The 25,466-nt window shown below is 41.8% G+C and overlaps 1 protein-coding gene across 2 annotated transcripts in view; it reads right to left on the bottom strand.

Annotated features, from left to right (window-relative positions):
- Positions 1-752: 752 nt before the first annotated feature.
- LOC121567614 (A disintegrin and metalloproteinase with thrombospondin motifs 15-like) overlaps positions 753-25,466 on the bottom strand; it is a 34,153-nt gene continuing 9,439 nt past the window's right edge. For both annotated transcript variants that reach the window (XM_041877798.1, XM_041877797.1), the window contains exons 3-8: positions 14,081-14,248; positions 13,214-13,497; positions 12,804-12,981; positions 12,121-12,296; positions 3,670-3,845; positions 753-3,577 (exon numbers count right to left, since the gene is read on the bottom strand). In XM_041877798.1, coding sequence (XP_041733732.1) covers positions 2,800-3,577; positions 3,670-3,845; positions 12,121-12,296; positions 12,804-12,981; positions 13,214-13,497; positions 14,081-14,248 — 1,760 coding nt within the window. In that variant the 3' untranslated portion in view covers positions 753-2,799. The remainder of the gene's footprint in view (positions 3,578-3,669; positions 3,846-12,120; positions 12,297-12,803; positions 12,982-13,213; positions 13,498-14,080; positions 14,249-25,466) is intronic.

Raw genomic sequence — 25,466 nt, forward strand, 5'->3', positions numbered from 1 at the left:
AATACATATGCACGCACCACTTTTCCGTTATTTATTTTTTAGAATATTTTGAAACAAGTTATTTTTTTCATTTCACTTCACCAATTTGGACTATTTTGTGTATGTCCATTACATGAAATCCAAATAAAAATCCATTTAAATTACAGGTTTTAATGCAACAAAATAGGAAAAACGCCAAGGGGGGTGAATGTGGTCCTCTGTAGCTCAGCTGGTAGAGCACGGCGCTTATAACGCCAAGGTAGTGGGTTCGATCCCCGGGACCACCCATACACAAAAAAAATGTATGCACGCATGACTGTAAGTCGCTTTGGATAAAAGCGTCTGCTAAATGGCATATTATTATTATAATACTTTTGCAAGGCACTGTAGTGGTCATATGAGTATGTGTTATTACAGTTAAAGAGCCTAGCCAACAACTTACACACATCTGTCAACTTTTTGGCAAATCTAAGATAGGTTGCAGGCCTATATACAGTAGCTAGCCAGCAAACACACCACTACCATACAACATTGTTTCAATGTTGACTCAAAGTTGCGGGCCTCAACGTGCCATTGCTACTTTGTAACAACCATTGGATAACTTTTGTGTTGCGCTGCATGAAAATTGCTCATTGTTAGCTACTGCTCCCTACTGTATGTAATTCCCAGAAAGGGAGAGGGGGGATCATCTGACTACTTGTCTCCACATCACTGACATTAAACACACGTGATGAAAACACAAAGAACACAATATTCATGTGTTATTTATTTGTGCACAGATGAATGTATACATAGTATACAAATGCAGCTGATGAAAGAACAAGTATTTTGCTATACATAATGCAAAATAAAATGCAATAGCTACAATTCCAAAGAATACAGGAACCATCTTTTAGATGGAAGATGTGGTCCCTCCGAACCAAGACTGTCAAAATAGACAACAGAATTGTATCATGGGAGTGGATTCTCAATGCTAGGTAGGTCCCTTTTCATTTACAGTGGGTCTCAATGGAATGTAGAGCAAAACAAAATGCCTTTTGTCACTTTCTTATGTATTGTAATAAACCAATTATTATTACATAATAATGTCATAACACAGGCTTTATTAGAAAAGTCAGTAGAGAGGACAAAGTATCAGAAACTGCATTGCTGATGATGTGACATGGTCTTGTAGAGTTCCTATGATAATTTACCAGCATTGCATTGAAATAGCTGAACTGAACACACTGTAACTAATAGTATTTACTTGAAACTCAAATTCTCAAATGACCATCATACATAAGGGGACAAGGAAGAATAGCAGTATCCACTCTACTGCTAGAGGTAAGAAAGCTATGCTATGTCAAGTTCATGTAGTGAATCTGAGATTTGTCTCTTGCAGTACTAAGGCTTTCCTCAAATTCATTATCCTCATCTCTTTGGCGAAAACATGAATAAAAGGAAAATTATGCATTGCACAATACAAGTACATTGTTTCTTGAAACGAATCGTTAGTTATACAGTACATACAGTCCGTTTGATTCTCTATGTCTATATATATATATATATATGGTTTCTTTCTCTCAAAATATTTAAGTGTTTGGCCAAATTTAAACTGCTTTATTGTATCACTGGATTGATTAAAATCCAATTCATAATTGGTTTGATAATTGCCAATTGCTGATAATCTTTTCAAGTGTGTAGGATATTTAATTAACAATTTTTAATAATCATAATGTGACAAATATTACTATCAACTGTTTAATCATGGAAACAGATAAAGGTATATTGTAGAGTTTTTAACAAGACCTTAGCAAATTGTTTAGATTACAATTGTAATGTAATTTTTTTTATGTTGAACTTATGTCAATGTACCTAATACATTAACAATTAACAATATTAATACAATTCCATTGTAAATACAAAAATATAATTTGAAACTAGTGCATGAACCAAACAGGTGTTCTATTTTGCAGATACAGTACTGCACTTCACATTTCATTAAGAGTATTACTGAAAAGATGGGGATGGTGAATCACAGATGAAATCCTGCTCCAATGATAATCCAGTGACTGATTTGAAGTTGATTGAGTCTCTTGTGTCAAATATAGTAAATAGTCTATAGACCTATATAGACTGTACCTAGACCAGCGCTATGTGTTTTTTACTCTTTGTCTCACTAGAGGTAGAATGGCTGTGGCTGTGCCCAAAATCGTTCTTGCCCACTGCCTACTAAAATAATAAACTATGTACTAACCTTACTATATACTATTTAGAACATACTGTTTGTTACAAATGTCTGCAGTAAGCAACAGATATCAACATACTAGGCAAACCATACTGAGAGGGTGTCATCTAATGCATAGGCAGGTTGTTCCCTGCCTTTCGTTCATTTTGGTACAGCCCTTCCCCTTTTCTGATTATCAGCTGTTGTCAAACACATGTGGATCTAATAAACACAATAATCTTCCTCAATAGTGTGCAGCGTATTCATATTATATTAAAAGCTGAAAAAAGTATGGCATCCTGGCATTAAAAACACTCAATATTTGAAATGTCACATACAATAAAACGTTCTATTTTCGCATACTCAAAAACCCTACTATTTAGGACACAAGTACGAGTATTCGGGCACTGCCAGTAACTCCAACTCAACTGAAATTGTCCCACAGTTTGTACCTCTACCACTTGCTTTCCCTTAGCTGTTTCAAATACCATTTCGTCATCACAACAATGCCATGCACTACGGGAGTCCGTCAGAACCCAATAGGACAGCGAATGGGTTTTCTTTTCAAGAGCATCACTGGAACAACACAAAGAATCAGCAGACCTAGAACTTCTCTAACATGACTGCACTGTGCAGAAATCTAGTTCCTGTGGCTTCTTCATGCCAGAGCAGTGCTCTCTGGGTAGGTGCATGCCAGTCTGAGTGGTGCAACGCAGCGGCCGCCGTTTGAAGCCCCTCCCACATGTCTTAGAGCACAAAGACCACTGGCCTATGTCCCACATGGGACAGGGGTCCCCACATACCCTGGTGGCACCCGGCCTCTGTAAGCCATCACAGTCCGTGGCTGTTTTGCCCTCTGGGTCCGTACACTGAACCAGTCTACTCTGGAGCCCGTTCCCACAGGTCACGGTGCACTCTTCCCAGGCCCCCGTCGACCACATGTTTGGGGGCATGGACTTGTGCGACGGCCCCTTCAGCTCCACCTTGTTGCTGTCCATCAGGACGCTGTTCTGCGAGTGGCTCCTCTCCACTTTCTTCAGGATCTTCACCTCCTTGTGGTGCTCCCGGGCCAGGTAGAAGGAGTAGCGGACCCGGGGCGGGGTCATCTTCCCCACCGAGAGGACCTCCACGGTCAGGGCTTCCTGGAGAGGCCTGGTGGCCTGGAGGATCTCCACAGCACTAGTGGTGCCGCTGTAGCGCAGCAGGCTGCCCTTCACAATGATGTCCCGCTCCACCGCTGACACCACGTAGTTCCCGTTCAGAAGGTATTTGCCGTGTTGGTTCTTCACCGCTAGGTAGTTGTTGTCGTTAACCAAGCCCCTGTAGCCACGCTGTCGGATGTCGATGTTGGACGCTCCCACGGGCAACATCACCACAAAGTTGTAGCCATGTCTGAAAAAAATATGGTGACATAAATTATGGTGACATAAAGTACCAGATTCTTGCATGCACTGAGAACAGCAGAATGTGTGCAGGTCACTTACATGGGTTTGGTGAACAATCCGGACACTTTCTTGCAGCTTTGGTTGTCCCCTCCACACACACCACACTTGTCATACTTCTTATTGGAGCTGAGCTTGCCGTCGCAGCCCGCCTTGATACATTTCCCTTGGACACACACTGCAGAGGTGTCGGGAGAACAGAGTGTTCCATCAACAACCTGTAGGTGTGAGTAGGGAAATATATTAGTGAGAGAGAGAGACAGAGAGAGAGGAAGCGAGAGAAAGAGTGCTTGTGTGTGTGTGTGTGTGTGTGTGTGTGTGTGTGTGTATGCGTGCGAGCGAGCGTGTGCGTGAGTGAGTGAGAGTGTGTGTGTGTGCAGGACACTAACTTGTCCTTCGGAAAAGTAGGACTGATTTTTTACTTGTCCGAAAGCTCAAGTCACTTGGTCTGTAACACAATGGGACAAAAAGGTAACTGGAAATAGTGTTGTATGATGCAAGGAACCACTTTACAAAATAAAATGTATTATTATCATTATTATGCCTATTAGCATACAGAAAATCTGACAAAAATGTAGGCTACCGTCTGCCTATTGGCTTCTTTGCAGATTCAATACTGTCTCAAAATACAACAGTGCCCCTTTAAGGCACCCATTCATCAACTGCATGTCGGCCATTTGCAGTGTGCCAGTGGAAAGTTTTTAGGGACATCGGATTTGACAAAGACATTAATACATGCTAATTGCTAAATAGTTAACTATCGACATAACTAGCCAGGATACACGATATGTGGTGAATTGGCTATCTAGTTAGCCTGCAGTCTATCATTATTTGATAGGCTAGGGCCTCTCACTGGCACACATGCAGGTGATGCGCACACCATGTCTTTTCCAGGACTTCCATGACCGTACAAACTCTGTTTGCTGACCAAAAATATGTTATAACTATGTGAATATTACACAAATTAGTAAGGAATATAAATATGTGCAGGCGCAACTACACTCTGCTCTGTGCTTTGATCTCAAATCAATCAATCAATCAATCAATTTTATTTTATATAGCCCTTCTTACATCAGCTAATATCTCGAAGTGCTGTACAGAAACCCAGCCTAAAATGAATGATAAATGCTTGCAACGGGGAATGATTGAAAGACCGCTCCTGTCAATGCAATACAATCCTACTCGATGCGCTCTGCAGAAATTGGGAGAACAGCAATACTTCACATGCAGAGGACAATGATCCAATTCTGATCCAATTCTGATTGGAATAATTGTTAGATATTGTGATTTTTGTGTGAATTTTTTACTTACTCAAATCTATATTATTGTTGGCCAACAATATTTTTTACTTGTACCGGAAAAGCGTTAATGTCGAGCCCTGGTATTTGTGCGTGCACGCATGTGTAAGAGAGAGAGAGAGAGAGAGAGGAAACAGAGAGAGATTCCATTCTAAAAGACCACAAATGGATCCACACTTTTTTTTTTTTTACCCCCAATTGCGATCTTTGCTGCAACTTCCCAATAGGCTCAGGAGAGGTGAAGGTTGAGTCATGCGTCCTCCGAAACATGACCCGCCAAACCGCGCTTCATGACCCGCCAAACCGCGCTTCTTAACACCCGCCCGCACCAACGTATCAGAGGAAACACTGTTCAACTGACGACCGAAGTCAGCCTGCAGGTGCCCAGCCCGTGATGAGCACCTACATCCGTGCACCTACTCTGTGTCTCGGGCTAAGGCACTGCATCTCAGTGCTTGAGGCGTCACTACAGACCCCCTGGTTTGATTCCAGGCTGTATCACAACCGGCCGTGATTGGGAGTCCCATAGGGTGGCGCACAATTGGCCCAGCGTCGTACGGGTTTGGCCGGTGTAGGCCGTCATTGTAAATAAGAATTTGTTCTTGCCTAGTTAAATAAAGGGTAAGAAACAAAACAAAAAAACTGTTGATGTTGAGATGTGTCTGTTACTTGAACTCTGTGAAGCATTTATTTGGGCTGCAATCTGAGGTACAGTTAACTGTAATGAATTTATCCTCTGCAGCAGAGGTAACTTTGGGTCTTCCTTTCCTGTGGCGGTCCTCATGAGAGCCAGTTTCATCATAGAGCTTGATGGTTTTTGCGACTGCACTTGAAGAAACTTTCAAAGTTCTTCACATTTTCCGGATTGACTGACCTTCATGTCTTAAAGTAATGATGGACTGTTGTTTCTCTTTGCTTATTTGAGCTGTTCTTGCCATAATATGGACTTGGTCTTTTACTAAATAGGGCTATCTTCCACAAATTAACTTTTAACAAGACACACCTGTTAATTGAAATACATTCCAGGTGACTACCTCATGAAGCTGGTTGAGAGAATGCCAAGCGTGTGCAAAGCTGTCATCAAGGCAAAGGGTGGCTACTTTGACGAATCTCAAATATAAAATATATTTTGATTTGTTTAACACTTTTTTGGTTTCTACATGATTTCATGTGTTATTTCATAGTTTTGATGTCTCCACTATTATTCAACAATGTATAAAATAGTTTTAAAAAATTAAGAAAAACACTGGAATGAGTAGGTGTGTCCAAATCTTTGACTGGTACTGTAGGTATAGTTTTGTGTGTGCTCTAGGGCAACGGTGTCTAGATGGAACCTTTTTTGGAACACCATTATTTTCATCTTACTGAGATTTACTGTCAGGGCCCAGGTCTGACAGAATCTGTGCAGAAGATCTAGGTGCTGCTGTAGGCCCTCTTTGGTTGGGGACAGAAGCACCAGATCATCAACAAACAGTAGACATTTGACTTCAGATTCTAGTAGGGTGAGGCCGTGTGCTGCAGAGTGTTCTAGTGCCCTCGCCAATTCGTTGATATATATGTTGAAGAGGGTGGGGCTCAAGCTGCATCCCTGTCTCATCCCACTGCCCTGTTGAAAGAAATGTGTGTGTTTTTTGCCAATTTTAATTTGAACTGCACACTTGTTGTTTGTGTACATGGATTTTATAATGCTGTATGTTTTTCCCCCAACACCGCTTTCCATCAATTTGTATAGCAGACCCTCATGCCAAATTGAGTCAAAAGCTTTTTTGAAATCAACAAAGCATGAGAAGACTCTGCCTTTGTTTTGGTTTGTTTGTTTGTCAATTAGGGTGTGCAGGGTGAATACGTGGTCTGTCATACGATAATTTGGTAAAAAGCCAATTCGACATTTGCTCAGTAAATTGTTTTCACTGAGGAAATGTACAAGTCTGCTGTTAATGATAATGCAGAGGATTTTCCCAAGGTTGCTGTTGACGCACATCCCACAGTAGTTATTGGAATACGTGAAATGGCGCCGGAGTAGATGGCTGCCATTTCACGGGCTCCTAACCAATTGTGCTATTGTGTGTTTTTTCGCATTATTTGTAACTTATTTTGTACATAATGTTTCTGCCACCGTCTCTTATGACCGAAAAGAGCTTCTGGATATCAGGACAGCGATTACTCACCTCGTACTGGACGATTATTATTTATTTAACGAGTCGGACGTGAAGGATTTACTTCAGCCACCCGACAAGGCCCAAATCCCTGTCATTCGCATGAAGAAGAGACTGAGATATCGGGGATGTAGGTCGGGGTGCCTTGTAAGTATCCGACGGTGACTGGGTAATCTGCCTCTACCATCAGTCCTATTAACCAATGTACAATCATTGGATAATAAAATGGATGAGCTCCGATCAAGAATATCCTACCAACGGGACATTAATAACTGTAATATCTTATGTTTCACAGAGTCGTGGCTGAACGATGACATGGATAACATACAGCTGGCGGGGTTTTCGGTGCATAGGCAAGATAGAACAACAGTCAATCGATCAATAATATAATAATACTTTTAGCAAAAATGTTTATATTCAGTTTACGATCTGTAGAAACAATGAGAATAGAAAGGTTCAGAACTTTTGTAAAACATCACAGTACAGTTGAAAAATATATGGCAAATAGATATCCAATATGGATGGTGTTAAGAAATAGATGGGAGGTGTTGAATGGAGCTGAAGGATGGGACTAATAACAACAAGATAACTAATGTAAAGCATACTGTGTCCATAATAAGTATACAGGTTATAGGTTGAGAGCTTTTGTGAAAGAGCACAGTTAGAAAAATATGGCATATGTGGCATATAGAAGAATATGTTCCGGGATTCTTCCGTGGTCCTCTGTAGCTCAGCTGGTAGAGCACGGCGCTTGTAACGCCAAGGTAGTGGGTTTGATCCCCGGGACCATCCATACACAAAAAAATGTATGCACGCATGACTGTAAGTTGCTTTGGATAAAAGCGTCTGCTAAATGGCATTTTATAAGCAAACCAGATGGACATCATGAAAATGATCGGAGGAAGTTCAGGAGTAAAAACAAACAAAATATAATTATTGTAGAATTTGACTGTGTCCATAAAATATATATAGTATGTATGGGCTGGAAGTAGAGGCCTAAGCATTGTTGTTCACTAGTTTACTCCAATTGGGGAAGGGGTGGTGGGGTTGGAAAGTAATGAAGGGAAATATAATTTTAAAAAGGATATGTGTGTGTGTATGGATGTATGTATGTATGTATATATATATTTGCGAGAGAAAAAAACATATGGGGGATTGGAAGTGATGCAGACAATTACATTGATGGAAGTTACAATCTATCTGAAATATTAAAGCTGATCTACCCCCTAAAAAAACAACATAAAAAACAAAAAAAGATAGAACAGCTGCCTCCGGTAAGACAAGGGGTGGCAGTCTGTGTATATTTGTTAATAACAGCTGGTGCACGAAATCTAATATTAAGGAAGTCTCAAGGTTTTGCTCGCCTGAGGTACAGAATCTCATGATAAGCTGTAGACCACACTATTTACCAAGAGAGTTTTCATCTATATTTTTCGTAGCTGTCCATTTACCGCCACAAACCGATGCTGGCACTAAGACCGCACTCTACGAGCTGTATAAGGCCATAAGCAAACAAGAAAATGCTCATCTAGAGGCGGCGCTCCTAGTGTTCGGGGACTTTAATGCAGGGAAACTTAAATCCGTTTTACCAAATTTCTACCAGCATGTTAAATGTGCAACCAGAGGAAAAAAACTCTAGACCACCTTTACTCCACACACAGAGACGCGTACAAAGCTCTCCCTCGCCCTCCATTTGGCAAATCTGACCAGAATTCTATCCTCCTGATTCCTGCTTACAAGCAAAAACTAAAGCAGGAAGTACCAGTGACTCGCTCAATACAGAAGTGGTCAGATGACGCAGATGCTAAACTACAGGACTGTTTTGCTAGCACAGACTGGAATATGTTCCGGGATTCTTCCGATGGCATTGAGGAGTACACCACATCAGTCACTGGCTTCATCAATAAGTGCATCGATGACGTTGACCCCAAAGTGACCGTACGTACATACCCCAACCAGAAGCCATGGATTACAGGCAACATCCGCACTGAGCTAAAGGGTAGAGCTAACGCTTTCAAGGAGCGAGACTCTAACCCAGAAGCTTATAAGAAATCCTGCTATGCCCTCCGACGAACCATCAAACATGCAAAGCGTCAACACAGGACTAAGATTTAACCATACCATACCGGCTCCGACGCTCGTCAGATGTGGCAGGGCTACAAAGGGAAGCACAGCCGCGAGCTACCCAGTGACATGAGCCTACCAGACGAGCTAAATTACTTCTATGCTCGCTTCAAGGCAAGCAACACTGAAGCATGCATGAGAGCATCAGCTGTTCCGGACGACTGTGTGATCACGCTCTCCATAGCCAATGTGAGTAAGACCTTTAAACAGGTCAACATTCACAAGGCCGCAGGGCCAGACAGATTACCAGGACGTGTACTCCGAGCATGCGCTGACCAACTGGCAAGCGTCTTCACTGACATTTTCAACCTCTCCCTGTCTGAGTCTGTAATACCAACATGTTTCAAGCAGACCACCATAGTCCCTGTGCCCAAGAACACCCAGGTAACCTGCCTAAATGACTACTGACCCGTAGCACTCACGTCTGTAGCCATGAAGTGCTTTGAAAGGCTGGTCATGGCTCACATCAACACCATCATCCCAGAAAACCTAGACCCACTCCAATTTGCATACCGCCCAAACAGATCCACAGATGATGCAATCTCTATTGCACTCCACACTGCCCTTTCCCACCTGGACAAAAGGAACACCTACGTGAGAATGCCATTGACTACAGCTCAGCGTTCAACACCATAGTGCCCTCAAAGCTCATCACTAAGCTAAGGACCCTGGGACTAAACACCTCCCTCTGCAACTGGATCCTGGACTTCCTGACAGGCTGCCCCCAGGTGGTAAAGGTAGGTAACAACACATCTGCCACGCTGATCCTCAACACGGGGGCCCCTCAGGGGTGCGTGCTCAGTCCACTCCTGTACTCCCTGTTCACCCATGACTGCATGGCCAGGCATGACTCCAACACCATCATTAAGTTTGCCGACGACACAACAGTGGTAGGCCTGATCACCGACAACGATGAGACAGCCTATAGGGAGGAGGTCAGAGACTTGGCTGTGTGGTGCCAGGATAACAACCTCTACCTCAGCATGATGAAGACAAAGGAGATGATTGTGGACTACAGGAAAAGGAGGACCGAGCATGACCCCATTCTCATCGACGAGGCTGTAGTGGAGCAGGTTGAGAGCTTCAAGTTCCTTGGTGTCCACATCACCAACAAACTATCATGGTCCAAACACACCAAGACAGTCGTGAAGAGGGCACCAAGGATCAAATGGCTACCCGGACTATTTGTATTTCCCAGAAGTGGTTGGATTCTATGGATTCTTCAATTACATTGTGCTGATTTCTGACGTGCTGTTCCTTATTTTTCCGTAGTATATTTCTGTATTGTTTTAGTGATTCACCATAGTGAAGGCGTAGACTCAGGTTTTCTGGGTCTCTATGGTTTTGGTTGGATAGGTTTCTCAATTTCTTTCTTAGGTTTTTGCATTCTTCATCAAACCATTTGTCATTGTTTTAAATGTTCTTAGGTTGTCTGCTTGATATGTTTTTAGATTTGATAGGGAAGCTGAAAGGTCCAATATAATGTTTTGGCTTTCTACTGCCAAGTTTACGCTCTCTCTCTCTCTCTCTCTCTCTCTCTCTCTCTCTCACTCTCTCTCTCTCTCACATTCTCTCTCTCTCTCTCTCACATTCTCTCTCTCTCTCTTTCTTTCTGTCTCTCTCACATTCTCTCTCTCACACACATCCTCTCTCTTTCTCTCTCTCTCTCTCTCTCTCTCTCTCTCTCTCTCTCTCACATTCTCTCTCACATTCTCTCTCTCTCTCTCTCTCTCTCTCTCTCTCTGTCGTTCTCTCTCTTTGCCGTGACTGGTACCTCTGCACTCTCTCACTCTACACTTCCCTATATCAGAGAGATAGATACTGTAATCAAGCTGACTGCCATTCCGCTTCACACACTTCATAGAAAACATGACTTATGCCTTAGTTTGGTTACAATGGTTGTAGCCTACAACATTGCGTTTAACTCTTCATTGACAGTGCCACCTGTCATTAGATCACCAAATGTGAGACAGACAGTGTTTGTTGTCTAACACTTTACTTGACACCCAGCGTCATAACATGTTATGACACGATCATAACAATGTCATAATATGTCATAACAGCTGACATAACTTGTCATAACCTGTTATAATATGGCCATAACACTTTCATAACACATATATTTAGACCTGTTGTGACATATATTGCGTTATTTTATGGCTATTTATGACACCTACATAAGAGTGTCAAAACCCACAAAACCTACCATTCCATTACACCATAGCCTACATGTCAACAGTATGTTTATGTTTATTTATTTTTTAAATAGACAATGTTAAAATATCATTGTAATTGCATACACATTGATGTCAGACATGCACCGAGCCCAATGCTCTGGGATGAACGCAGGAGTAGATTTCAGGAGCAGGACAAGACACCCTCTTTGTGACTGATGACTGATATAAGGGCATGTATGTGATAGGCCTATCTGACTTATATGATTATGATGGTCATAATGCTTCTTGACAGTGTCATAAAGTGTATTTTCTACAAGTTATTTAAAATATGATGTAAAAACATGACTGTAAATAATTCATTCCAACAAAGGATTTAAGAAGCAAACTTTCAAACGAAAGCAAACTTCTTGGCAGGGAAAAACCCCCACATTAGAATACATTTGAGTTTTGACACTCTTATGTAGGTGTCATAACCAGCCATAAAATAACACAATATATTTCACAACAGGTGTAAATATGTGTCATGACAGTGTTATGACCATATTATGACAGGTTATGACAAGTTATGTCAGCTGTTATGACATATTATGACATATTATGACACTGGGTGTCAAGTAAAGTGTTACCGTTTGTTGTTTGTTGGTGGAATCTGTTGTTGCAGGTCAGGAGAAGTGTATTTCTCAACAGCCTTTCTCAACATTCTTCAGCAGGTTGCTACTGCAGTCTGCAGGTACTCACCTTTGGAGCAAGGACATAGAAGTAGCCTGTTCCGTTGGCCCTGCAGATGAGCTTGCACTTGTCCTTGGGTGACACTCCAGAGTATTTGGGGACCCACACCACAGACGCTGAGAGCCTGTTGGTGTTGAGGCTGAATCCGTTGAACGCCTCGCACTGCTCCTCACGGAAGCTTTTGCCTATGGATTGTATGCTTATTAGTAACGTGGATCCATACGAGTACACATCTGTAAAAAAAATGTTGGTCATCCTTTAATGAAGCAACTTATAAAGGCTTTATAGGACATTCATAAAGTCTTCATGAGCACTACATACACGCTTGACCAAAAAAGTAAACAAAAAGTAAAATAAATATTGTCAGATAGGTGCAGTGAAACGTGTTGATTACATCTGGTGTTTTGCCAATTGTGACATTATCTTTTGCCACTGTTCATATAACATGACATTTGCTTATTAATTATTTCTGAAGCTTCTATATAAGCTTTATCAAGGACTTACGGCTTTCTTTAACACTTCAAATTGTAATTTTAAAGTGGGACCTTTGTTTCACACTCAGGTTTCATTTAGCGTATTTTTACATATTAGCATGTCAGCAAATCTAATTGATTGTGGTAAGGAAGCAAAATGCTTCCAGTTTTCGAAATAATGTAATTAAGGATTATTTAAAACTTCACAATGAATTCTACCTGATTCTGGGCAGGCGTCCAAATTGCAGGAGCGATGCTTCACACGGAGTCCTTGGCAGTATTTTCCCCCATATTCTGGAACAGGGTTGTTACAGTCTCTATTGGCCAGATGAACTCCTCCTCCACAGGTTCTGGAACACGACCCATACACACCCCATGCCCCCCATCCACCATCCACCTGTAGGAGAACTACACACATTTAGAAGCTGAACTCTAAATTACCAGGATAACCTATAGTTACATTGTAGTATACATTTAGAAATATAGTTTCCAGTACATATTATTAAGATATCAATGTTTTATTGTTGTTAGATTGTGACATCATTGTATTCATTGTGAGATCAGTCTCTATCAACATCTATATAAATAATAACTAAGCAGATCAGAACACTGGCAGTGAGTGTGTTCACCTTGGTCTTAGTGGTGTTGTTCTTGTCGGTGCACACCCCTCGGAAGCAGAGCTTACTGTTGCCACAGCTGGTGCCATCGGCCCAGGGGAAATGACGTGTCTGGCAGACCAGCTGGCCTCTGGCCTTGCCCGTGCACCACAGCTTGGAGCAGTGCTGCATGTAGGGACAGGGCTTGGAGCCCGTACCGAAGGCCAACTCACACTGGCGGTGGAGGCTGTAGTTGGTGCCTGGGAGGCTCTCAGGCAGAGCCAGCAGCTTTTGGGGCTGATCCAGAAGACAGTCCCCTTTTGAAGAAAAACAACCACAGAGTCAAGATATCAGCCAGGCTAAATAGATTTTTATGGTTTATATCTGCTCAAGAGTGACAGGTGTTGTCATATGAAGCAATATCTCTGCGCTGTTATTCAACATTCCTTTGCAGTTGAACAAAGCAGTCTTCACTCCTCTTAATCAGTTTTTTCAAGATTTGTAAACCATTACGTAATCATGTTTTCCAGCCCAAATAAGTGTAAATACCTGTGCAAGAAATGTTTGTATTTTTTTTAAACATTAAACAAGCGTTGGAGCTCTATATATGTCTCAGTCAGCTAATGCAGATGTTGAACAGGGACAGTATTTGGCATGAGAGGCCCATGAACTCCAGTGCTATTACTGCTAATTTGCATGGCCCCGTTCAAGAACTCCAATAGTACAAACTGTTTAGAGTTGCTGCAAGGGTGAGAACAAAGTCTGATCTTTTTCAAGGGGGGGTGGGGGGCATATATACATTTATATGACAGCTATAATTTACACAGGCAGAACTCACACGCACACGCACATTGTATGACAGCTGCAATTGACAGAGACCGAGCTGAGTGGCTGACTGACCGTGGCCTCTGTCCAGGAAGTCTGTAATGATGGCTGCACTGCACACAGACCAGGGGTTGGCATGGTCGATCTGGATTAGCGTGGGGGACATCATGTGGTTGTCCTTGAGCTTCCCAAACACCTCCTTGCAGGCGTTCACATTGTCATGGGGCATGTTGAAGACATGGCCTGAAGGACAGAAAAAATAGCACAAGGAGGAAATATGACCAGGACAACTAGAAAATCTGAAAAAATTGAATATTGGTTTGGGAGTGCTTGGTTCATTTCATCATCATCTCATCATCATCAACGTCATTTTCATCCATGTCAATCATCATCAACAAATTCCAATAATGTTCTAATTCATTCCAAGGAGGGCCGAGTGTCTGCGGGTTTTGACACCCATGTACTAATTAGAGGATGATTTAAAAAATAGGAAAAATCCCATCTCTGCTCAACAAACGATTGAGACCTTGCTACTGTCGAGCGGTGGTTTGGTTGCAGATATTTCCCTCTTTTATTAAGTTTGCAATATCCATTTGTTTTTCTCAGCCTGCAGTAGCTCACGGCGCTAGCCTGGCCTGGTACCAGCTGCTTATGTTTGTAATGAAGACCACTGACAGTGGAACATAATCACAGATTCTTTGGAACGAGGACAAGGAGAGTCAAGGAGGTTTACTAGTCTTCTTCACTGCAACTGTTCCCGGCAGGTGAACTCGTGACTAAAGTTTGATCACGATTCTCTTCAAAATCATATAGCCTACAACTATACTATATGTTGTAGGGCTATTATGTCTGTTATACACTATGTTGTGAAATGTAATTTATTCACTTGAACTCCATCCATTCCACTCCAAATATCAAACCAACCACTTTTCACAATGTTGTCATAGGTTATGAAGTATAATATTCACAGGCAGTAGAAGGAAAATAACAATTTTCTTTAATGGAAAAAAAAGAAAACAGTAAGATGGTACTGAGGACTTTGTTTCCAACAACAAGTCAAGTCATCTCATGCCACACGTAAATGACGACTTCACAAATGGATGTAAAATATGACAGAGTCCTTTTTTAAAGGAAATTGTATAATTAGTTGATGGAAATGTGCACCTTAAACCAGTGCCTCTCAATGGGGCCTCACATCTGCTAGTATTTCCCCATCTGTTTTCAGGCTTTACTCCCTTTTCACAGCCCCACATGGATGATTGAAAACACTTGATCGCAACTGTCACTTTTTGTCTCATTAATAATACCAGCCTTGATAAAAATGGCTTTAGTGGTAATGAGACTGTTGGACAGAATGACAACCATTTCACTGGATCAAAGGAAGAAGGCGAGAAAAGTTCAAGAGTTTTCAACGGGCCCTAGTCCTTTTTTCCCCACCCATGTCTGACAGATTAAAATTGGTAATCGAATTATGCACGTGCACATGGGGAGTCAAGGACCCCCCAGGGCAGTTCACACATGGGCAGATTATGTATGCTCTTTGGTCCAATTTACAACATCTCATTTCCATGGAGATTGATGAACTGTGCAGTACATCCACAACAACAGACTACAATTGAATTAGTTAACACCACATGACATCATCAACACCTATCATCTTTTCTGCAAGACATGCATAATGCTTACAAGTTCACTCTTGCATTAACATAATAACATCAAAGTCTACTTGGGCATTGACATATTATTTATTAGCTGTGAACATCGAAGACGACGAGATGCCCAATGAAGAGCTCCGTGGCCTGTTTGTCAGATGTTTCTACCTCCCTGCCTGGCTGTTCCATCTATACTCCCTCCTCTCAAGATACTACCTTTCTGAACTGCCTGTCATCTAAAGCTGCGAAAGACCATCACCCAAGAACTGCCAGATCCCTCAATTTGTTTTGTAAATGTTTTTGTTTGTTTTGTTTTTAAAGAGACATTGATTCTACTTGTAATGAAAAGCACTATATAAAATAAATATTGTATTATTATTATTATTTAGTCTTCACACGCTATCTAGAACCTATAAGGGTTCTTCGACTGTCCCCATAGATCAAATCACCACAATGTCACAATAGCAAGCACATTTTATTCTGGTTTGTAAATGCCGAGTTCTGTGTATGGTTGGTTCTCTGCATGGCTCTGCTCTGTATTTACAATCAGTATTGTACAATGTAGTTGACAGTATGGTAGGGGGCCAGCAAAATTGTCGCTATTTTAACAAATGGAACAGGTTCAAATGATCAGCGCTTACTATTTTTTGGTATTCAATTGCCTGGACCAATGTATGTATATGAAAACAGGGGGGCAGGTAGCCTATTGCCTAGAGTGTTGGGCCAGTAACCAAAAGTTAGTTTGAATCCCGAAGCAGACAAGGTGAAAAACCTGTCGATCTGCCCTTGAGCAAGACACTTAACCACCGTCAAAAATGGCTGATCCGTGACCCCACTTTCAGGGGGAGTTGGAATGTACGAAAAACACACTTGTGCAAGTTACCCTCTTGTACATGCAGTGAAACAGGACATATATAAGCACCACTATTTGAGTATCTGCAGTATTATAAGCAAAGTCAATGTAGAGTGAGTCATTTTACAGCGTTTTCCTTCTTTCTCAGATTTTAAACATGTTCTGATCTTAATAATTGTTGGTATATAGATGGTCTGGACCTTAAATAAAAACAATATAAAATAAATCCACACTCTCTCACACACACACTCCTAGAGTATATTATACAGTATAAGCAAATCCAATGCAAGTCAATGGAGAGTGAGGCCTGCTGCAGCATTCTCCCTCTTTCTCTTTCTCTCTCACAAACACACGTGTATACACACATACCACAGACATACAGTGGGGAAAAAAAGTATTTAGTCAGCCACCAATTGTGCAAGTTCTCCCACATAAAAAGATGAGAGAGGCCTGTAATTTTCATCATAGGTACACGTCAACTATGACAGACAAATTGAGAAAAGAAAATCCAGAAAATCACATTGTAGGATTTTTAATGAATTTATTTGCAAATTATGGTGGAAAATAAGTATTTGGTCACCTACAAACAAGCAAGATTTCTGGCTCTCACAGACCAGTAACTTCTTCTTTAAGAGGCTCCTCTGTCCTCCACTCATTACCTGTATTAATGGCATCTGTTTGAACTTGTTATCAGTATAAAAGACACCTGTCCACAACCTCAAACAGTCACACTCCAAACTCCACTATGGCCAAGACCAAAGAGCTGTCAAAGGACACCAGAAACAAAATTGTAGACCTGCACCAGGCTGGGAAGACTGAATCTGCAATAGGTAAGCAGCTTGGTTTGAAGAAATCAACTGTGGGAGCAATTATTAGGAAATGGAAGACATACAAGACCACTGATAATCTCCCTCGATCTGGGGCTCCACGGAAGATCTCACCCCGTGGGGTCAAAATGATCACAAGAACGGTGAGCAAAAATCCCAGAACCACACGGGGGACCTAGTGAATGACCTGCAGAGAGCTGGGACCAAAGTAACAAAGCCTACCATCAGTAACACTACGCGCCAGGGACTCAAATCCTGCAGTGCTAGACGTGTCCCCCTGCTTAAGCCAGTACATGTCCAGGCCCGTCTGAAGTTTGCTAGAGTGCATCCAGAAGAGGATTGGGAGAAAAGTCATATGGTCAGATGAAACCAAAATAGAACTTTTTGGTAAAAACTCAACTTGTCGTGTTTGGAGGACAAAGAATGCTGAGTTGCATCCAAAGAACACCATACCTACTGTGAAGCATGGGAGTGAAAACATCATACTTTGGGGCTGTTTTTCTGCAAAGGGACCAGGACGACTGATCCGTGTAAAGGAAAAATGAATGGGGCCATGTATCGTGAGATTTTGAGTGAAAACCTCCTTCCATCAGCAAGGGCATTGAAGATGAAACGTGGCTGGGTCTTTCAGCATGACAATGATCCCAAACACACCACCCGGCAACGAGAGTGGCTTCGTAGAAGCATTTCAAGGTCCTGGAGTCTCCAGATCTCAACCCCATAGAAAATCTTTGGAGGGAGTTGAAAGTCCGTGTTGCCCAGCGACAGCCCCAAAACATCACTGCTCTAGAGGAGATCTGCATGGAGGAATGGGCCAAAATACCAGCAACAGTGTGTGAAAACCTTGTGAAGACTTACAGAAAACGTTTGACCAGGGACGGCTTGTTCAATAGGGCGATATGGGCGACGCACTGCCAAACGGGAAAAGGAATCTAATCAATTATATCACGGCAACAGCAGTTATCAGTGTTCACGTCTGATCTGCCAGCCACTAAATGTCAAATCAGGCTAAAGTCGTGCTTCAAATGGCCCGCCCGTTTTTGGGCGATTTCCAGTCAGGTTGAAAATCGCCCAGAAGTCTCTCATAGCCTGTCATGTAAAATCTATTTTTTCACATTTCAAAGCTTTCAATACATTCTCTATGGGTGTCTGTGGGCATGCACTTACGCGCTTTCGTCATACGTGACTAACGTTGAACGTAACTAAGACAATGGCAGCTAGCAGCGTCTATGTTGCGACCTGCAGTGTGGCGTTATTTTATGTTTTTAATTTGTAGACTTAGTTTACAAACATTCTGCAAACATTCTGCTTTGGACTGATCTTCGGTTTTGGACTGATCTTGTTGATCGTGTACATACCCGCTACGAACGGACTAAATAATGAAAACGCTGCTGGCAGCGGAATCCCAATACAGCTGGGAGACTTGGCTGGACTTCCCGGACAGAGAGGTGGAGCCGGCCACCTTCACCCTGGTCAGAGCGGACCGCGATCCTGGTAAGAGAGCGACTCTGTACCCCGACATTGAACTGCTTTCTGTGTCATTGAACCTTACTATTGTTGATAAAACAAGTTTACTGGAGAACAGAGAAAAAGTAGAGACTTTTGGACAAGGTGGATAATTGTATAATATAAGGCAGTTTATTCAGAGGTAAAGATATCCTGGAATCGCGTGCACGGACCCGTTCGTCAAACTCGTAGGGAGTTTATCAGAAGAGCCCCTAAACATTTGTGCTGACATTTTATACAATAAAATGAAGTAGGTTGAATCTAGTAGTTCTGATCTTCTGATTGGTCCTGATGAGTTGGGCGATGTCACCTCCAGGCTAGTGTCACTGTTGCATTGGCTCTGAGTCGGGTTCTCTGTCTTCAGATGTTCAGCCTAAGAGAAGAGGATTTGTGTGTGTGTGTTTGTTATCAGTGTGTGTGTGTGTGTGTGTGTGTTTGTTATCAGTGATGATGTGTGTGTGTGTGTGTGTGTGTTTATCAGTGATGATGTGTGTGTGTGTGTGTGTGTGTGTGTGTGTGTGGGTGTGTGTGTGTCCTCAGGGCAAGAACTCGTGAGTTGGAAGAACTGAGAGACCTATGGCGTGGGTGTTATCCTTAGCCACCTGCTGACAAGGCTGACAAGATAGGACTCTTGTTCATTGTATTGAATACAAAGGCCCAACATAAAATGGGTCATGCACAAGATTTTAGTCAGACCAAGCTATAACATTATATATTTACTACGACAGTACATTCAACCAAAAGCTAATATAACAAAGGCATCAGAGATTATTTATAATCTGTCACAGAAACTGGAATCCATCTCCCCAGATCAGTCAATAAATGCTTCTGGTATTGACTTATATGCTGCCCCTGTCTTCATGTTGTTGCTGGACATATCTTTTTTAAAATGTGTGTAGGTCACCTAAATCATCAGAAAAATTGCCCCTCCTGAGAATTTTTTCAGGAGCCGCCACTGCGTTTGACCTGTGTCATTGCCAACAAAGGGTATATAACAAAGTATTGAGAAACTTTTGATATTGACCAAATACTTATTTTCCACCATAATTTGCAAATAAATTAATTAAAAATCCTACAATGTGATTTTCTGGAATATTTTTTCTCATTTTGTCTGTCATAGTTGACGTGTACCTATGATGAAAATTACAGGCCTCTCTCATCTTTTTAAGTGGGAGAACTTGCACAATTGGTGGCTGACTAAATACTTTTTTTCCCCACTGTACATACACACACACAGGTGTGCATGGATGTTTCATGGTAGGGTGGGGTATGCAAAATCGGTCACCTTTGTGCACTTTCTGACCACTTCTACCATGGGCAAACATGTATGGAAGGTGTCATTCAAATCACAAAGGGTGCAGTCAAAAGTGATTAAATTCATAATATGAACGACCCACACTTATTCCACAGCAAAAGGTCAAAAATAATAGGACGATACAGTGTATTTGGAAAGTATTCAGACCCCTTAACTTTTTCCACATTTTGTTACGTTACAGCCTTATTGTAAAATGTTTTTTTTTTTCATCAATATACACACAATACCCCATAATGACGAAGCAAAAACAGGTTTTTAGACATTTTTGCAAATGTATTAAACAGAAATATCACATTTACATAAGTACTCAGACCCTTTACTCAGTACTTTGATGAAGCACCTTGGGCAGCGATTACAGCTTCGAGTCTTCTTGGGTATGAAGCTACAAGCTATGCACACCTGTATTTGGGGAGTTTCTCCAATTCTTCTCTGCAGATCCTCTCAAGATCTGTCAAGTTGGATGGGCAGCGTCGCTGCACAGCTATTTCCAGGTCTCTCCAGAGATGTTAGATCGGGTTCAAGTCCGGGCTCTGGCTGGGCCACTCAAGGACATTCAGAGACTTGTCCTGAAGCCACTCCTGCGCTGTCTTGGCTGTGTGCCAGGGTCATTGTCCTGTAGGAAGATTAACCTTCACCCCAGTCCGAGGTCCTGAGCGCTCCGGAGCAGGTTTTCATCAAGGATCTCTCTGTACTTTGCTCCGTTCATCTTTCCCTCTCTCCTGACTAGTCTCCCAGTCCCTGATGCTGAAAAACATTCCCACTGCATAATAATGCCACCACCATGCTTCACCATAGGGATGGTGCCAGGTTTCCTCCAGACGTGACGCTTGGCATTCAGGCCAAAGGGTTCAATCTTGGTTTCATCAGACCAGATAATCTTGTTTCTCTTGGTCTGAGAGTCTTTAGGTGCCTTTTGGCAAACTCCATGCGGGCTGTCATGTGCCTTTTACTGAGAAGTGGCTTTCGTCTAGCCACTCTACCATAAAGGTCTGATTGGTGGAGTGCTGCAGAGATGGTTGTCCTTCTGAAAGTTCCCCCATCTCCACAGAGGAACTCTGGAGCTCTGTCAGAGTGACCATCGGGTTCTTGGTCACCTCCCTGACCAAGGCCCTTCTCCCACGATTGCTCAGTTTGGCCGGGCGGGCAGCACTAGGAAGAGTCTTGGTGGTTCCAAACTTCTTCCATTTAAGAATGATGGAGGCCACTGTGTTCTTGGGGACCTTCAATGCTGCAGACATTTTTTGGTACCCTTCCACAGATCTGTGCCTCGACACAATCCTGTCTCGGAGTTAAGGTGTTCCCTATTATTTATTTTTAATACATTTGAAAAAGATTCTAAAAACCAGTTTTGCTTTGTCATTATGGGGTATTGTGTGTCGATTGATGAGGAAAAACATTAATTTAATCAATTTTAGAATAAGGCTGTAACGTAACAACATGTGGAAAAAGTCAAGAGGTCTGAATACTTTCCTGATTATGTATATATATATATATATATATATATATATATATATATATATATATATATATATATATATATACAGTGGGGAGAACAAGTATTTGATACACTGCCGATTTTGCAGGTTTTCCTACTTACAAAGCATGTAGAGGTCTGTAATTTTTATCATAGGTACACTTCAACTGTGAGAGACGGAATCCAGAAAATCACATTGTATGATTTTTAAGTAATTCATTGCATTTTATTGCATGACATAAGTATTTGATCACCTACCAACCAGTAAGAATTCCGGCTCTCACAGACCTGTTAGTTTTTCTTTAAGCCCTCCTGTTCTCCACTCATTACCTGTATTAACTGCACCTGTTTGAACTTGTTACCTGTATAAAAGAGACCTGTCCACACACTCAATCAAACAGACTCCAACCTCTCCACAATGGCCAAGACCAGAGAGCTGTGTAAGGACATCAGGGATAAAATTGTAGACCTGCACAAGGCTGGGATGGGCTACAGGACAATAGGCAAGCAGCTTGGTGAGAAGGCAACAACTGTTAGCGCAATTATTAGAAAATGGAAGAAGTTCAAGATGACGGTCAATCACCCTCGGTCTGGGGCTCCATGCAAGATCTCACCTCGTGGGGCATCAATGATCATGAGGAAGGTGAGGGATCAGCCCAGAACTACACGGCAGGACCTGGTCAATGACCTGAAGAGAGCTGGGACCACAGTCTCAAAGAAAATCATTAGTAACACACTACGCCATCATGGATTAAAATCCTGCAGCGCACGCAAGGTCCCCCTGCTCAAGCCAGCGCATGTCCAGGCCCTTCTGAAGTTTGCCAATGACCATCTGGATGATCCAGAGGAGGAATGGGAGAAGGTCATGTGGTCTGATGAGACAAAAATATATATTTTTGGTCTAAACTCCACTCGCCGTGTTTGGAGTAAGAAGAAGGATGAGTACAACCCCAAGAACACCATCCCAACCGTGAAGCATGGAGGTGGAAACATCATTCTTTGGGGATGCTTTTCTGCAAAGGGGACAGGACGACTGCACCGTATTGAGGGGAGGATGGATGGGGCCATGTATCGCGAGATCTTGGCCAACAACCTCCTTCCCTCAGTAAGAGCATTGAAGATGGGTTGTGGCTGGGTCTTCCAGCATGAAAACGACCCGAAACACACAGCCAGGGCAACTAAGGAGTGGCTCCGTAAGAAGCATCTCAAGGTCCTGGAGTGGCCTAGCCTGTCTCCAGACCTGAACCCAATAGAAAATATTTGGAGGGAGCTGAAAGTCCGTATTGCCCAGCGACAGCCCCGAAACCTGAAAGATATGGAGAAGGTATGGAGGAGTGGGCCAAAATCCCTGCTGCAGTGTGTGCAAACCTGGTCAAGACCTACAGGAAACGTATGATCTCTGTAATTGCAAACAAAGGTTTCTGTACCAAATATTAATTTCTGCTTTTCTGATGTATCAAATACTTATGTCATGCAATAAAATGCAAATTAATTACTTAAAAATCATACAATGTGATTTTCTGGATTTTTGTTTTAGATTCCGTCTCTCACAGTTGAAGTGTACCTATGATAAAAATTACAGACCTCTACATGCTTTGTAAGTAGGAAAACCTGCAAAATCGGCAGTGTATCAAATACTTGTTCTCCCCACTGTATATATATATATATATATATATATATATATATATATAGTACCAGTCAAAAGTTTGGACACACCTACTCATTCAAGGGTTTTCTTTATTTTTACTATTTTCTACATTGTAGAACAATAGTGAAGACATCAAAACTATGAATTTACACATATGGAATCATGTAGTAACCAAAAAGTGTTAAACAAATCATAATATATTTTATATTTGAGATTCTTCAAAGTAGCCACCCTTTGCCTTGATGACAGCTTTGCACACTCTTGGCATTCTCTCAACCAGCTTCACCTGGAATTATTTTCCAACAGTCTTGAAGGAGTTCCCACATATGCTGAGCAATTTTCCTTCGCTCTGCGGTCCAACTCATCCCAAACCATCTCAATTGGGTTGAGGTTGAGTGAATGCGGAGGTCAGGTCATTTGATCCAGCACTCCATCACTCTCCTTCTTATTCAAATAGCCCTTACGCAGCCTCGTGTTGGGTCATTGTCCTGTTGAAAAACAAATGATAGTCCCACAAAGCGCAAACCAAATGGGATGGCGTATCGCTGCAGAATGCTGTGGTAGCCATGCTGGTTAAGTGTGCCTTGAATTCTAAATAAATCACAGACAGTGTCACCAGCAAAGCACCCCCACACCATCACACCTCCTCCTCCATGCTTCACGGTGGGTACCACACATGCGGAGATCATGCGTTCACCTACTCTGTGTCTCACAAAGACATGTCGGTTGGAACCAAAAATCTAAAATTTGGACTCATCAGACCAAAGGACAGATTTCCACCGGTCTAATGTCCATTCCTCATGTTTCTTGAACCAAGCAAGTCTCTTCTTATTATTGGTGTCCTTTAGTAGTGGTTTCTTTGCAGCAATTTGACCATGAAGGCCTGATTCACACAGTCTCCTCTGAACAGTTGATGTTGAGATGTGTCTGTTACTTGAACTCTGTGAAGCATTTATTTGGTCTGCAATTTCTGAGGTTGGTAACTCTAATGAACTTATCCTCTACAGCAGAGGTAACTCTGGGTCTTCCTTTCCTGTGGCGGTCCTCATGAGAGCCAGTTTCATCATCGTGCTTGATGGTTTAAAGAAACATTCAAAGTTCTTGAAATGTTCCGTATTGACTGACCTTTATGTCTTAAAGTAATGATGGTCTGTCATTTCCCTTTGCTTATTTGAGCTGTTCTTGCCATAATATGGACTTGGTCTTTTACCAAATATGGCTATCTTCTGTATACCAACCCTACCTTGTCACAACCCAACTGATTGGCTCAAACGCATTAAGAAGGAAATAAATTCCACAAATTAACTTTTAAGAAGGCACACCTGTTAATTGAAATGCATTCCAGGTGACTACCTCATGAAGCTGGTTGAGAGAATGCCAAGAGTGTGCAAAGCTGTCATCAAGGCAAAGGGTGGCTACTTTGAACAATCTCAAATATAAAATATATTATGATTTGTTTAACACTTTTTTGGTTACTACATGATTCCATATGTGTTAATTCATAGTTTTGATGTCTTCACTATTATTCTACAATGTAGAAAATAGTAAAAATAAAGAAAAACCCTGGAATGAATTGTTGTGTCCAAACTTTTGACTGGTACTGTATATATATATATATATATATATATATATATATATATATATATATATATATATATATATATATATACCTACCTAATATTGAGTTGCACCCCCTTTTGCCCTCAGAACAGCATCAATTAATTGGGGCATGGACTTTATAAGCTGTTGAAAACGTTCCACAGGGATACTGGCCCATGTTGACTCCAATGCTTCCCAGAGTTGTGTCAAATTGGCTGGATGTTCTTTGGGTGGTGGACCATTCTTGATACACACAGAAAACTGTTGAGCATGAGAAATCGAGCAGTGTTGCATTTCTTGACTCAAACCGGTGTGTCTGGCATCTACTACCATACCCCGTTCAAAGGCACTTAAATATTTTGTCTTACCCATTCACCCTCTGAATGGCACACATACAGTTGAAGTCGGAAGTTTACATACACTTAGGTTGGAGTCACTAAAACTTGTTTTTCAACCACTCCACAAATGTCTTGTTAACAAACTATAGTTTTGGCAAGTCAGTTAGGACATCTACTTTGTGCATGACACAAGTAATTTATCCAACAATTGTTTACAGACAGATTATTTCACTTATAATTCACTGTATC

This window comes from Coregonus clupeaformis, chromosome 6 (genome assembly GCF_020615455.1).
Source record: "Coregonus clupeaformis isolate EN_2021a chromosome 6, ASM2061545v1, whole genome shotgun sequence".
NCBI lineage: Eukaryota > Metazoa > Chordata > Actinopteri > Salmoniformes > Salmonidae > Coregonus > Coregonus clupeaformis.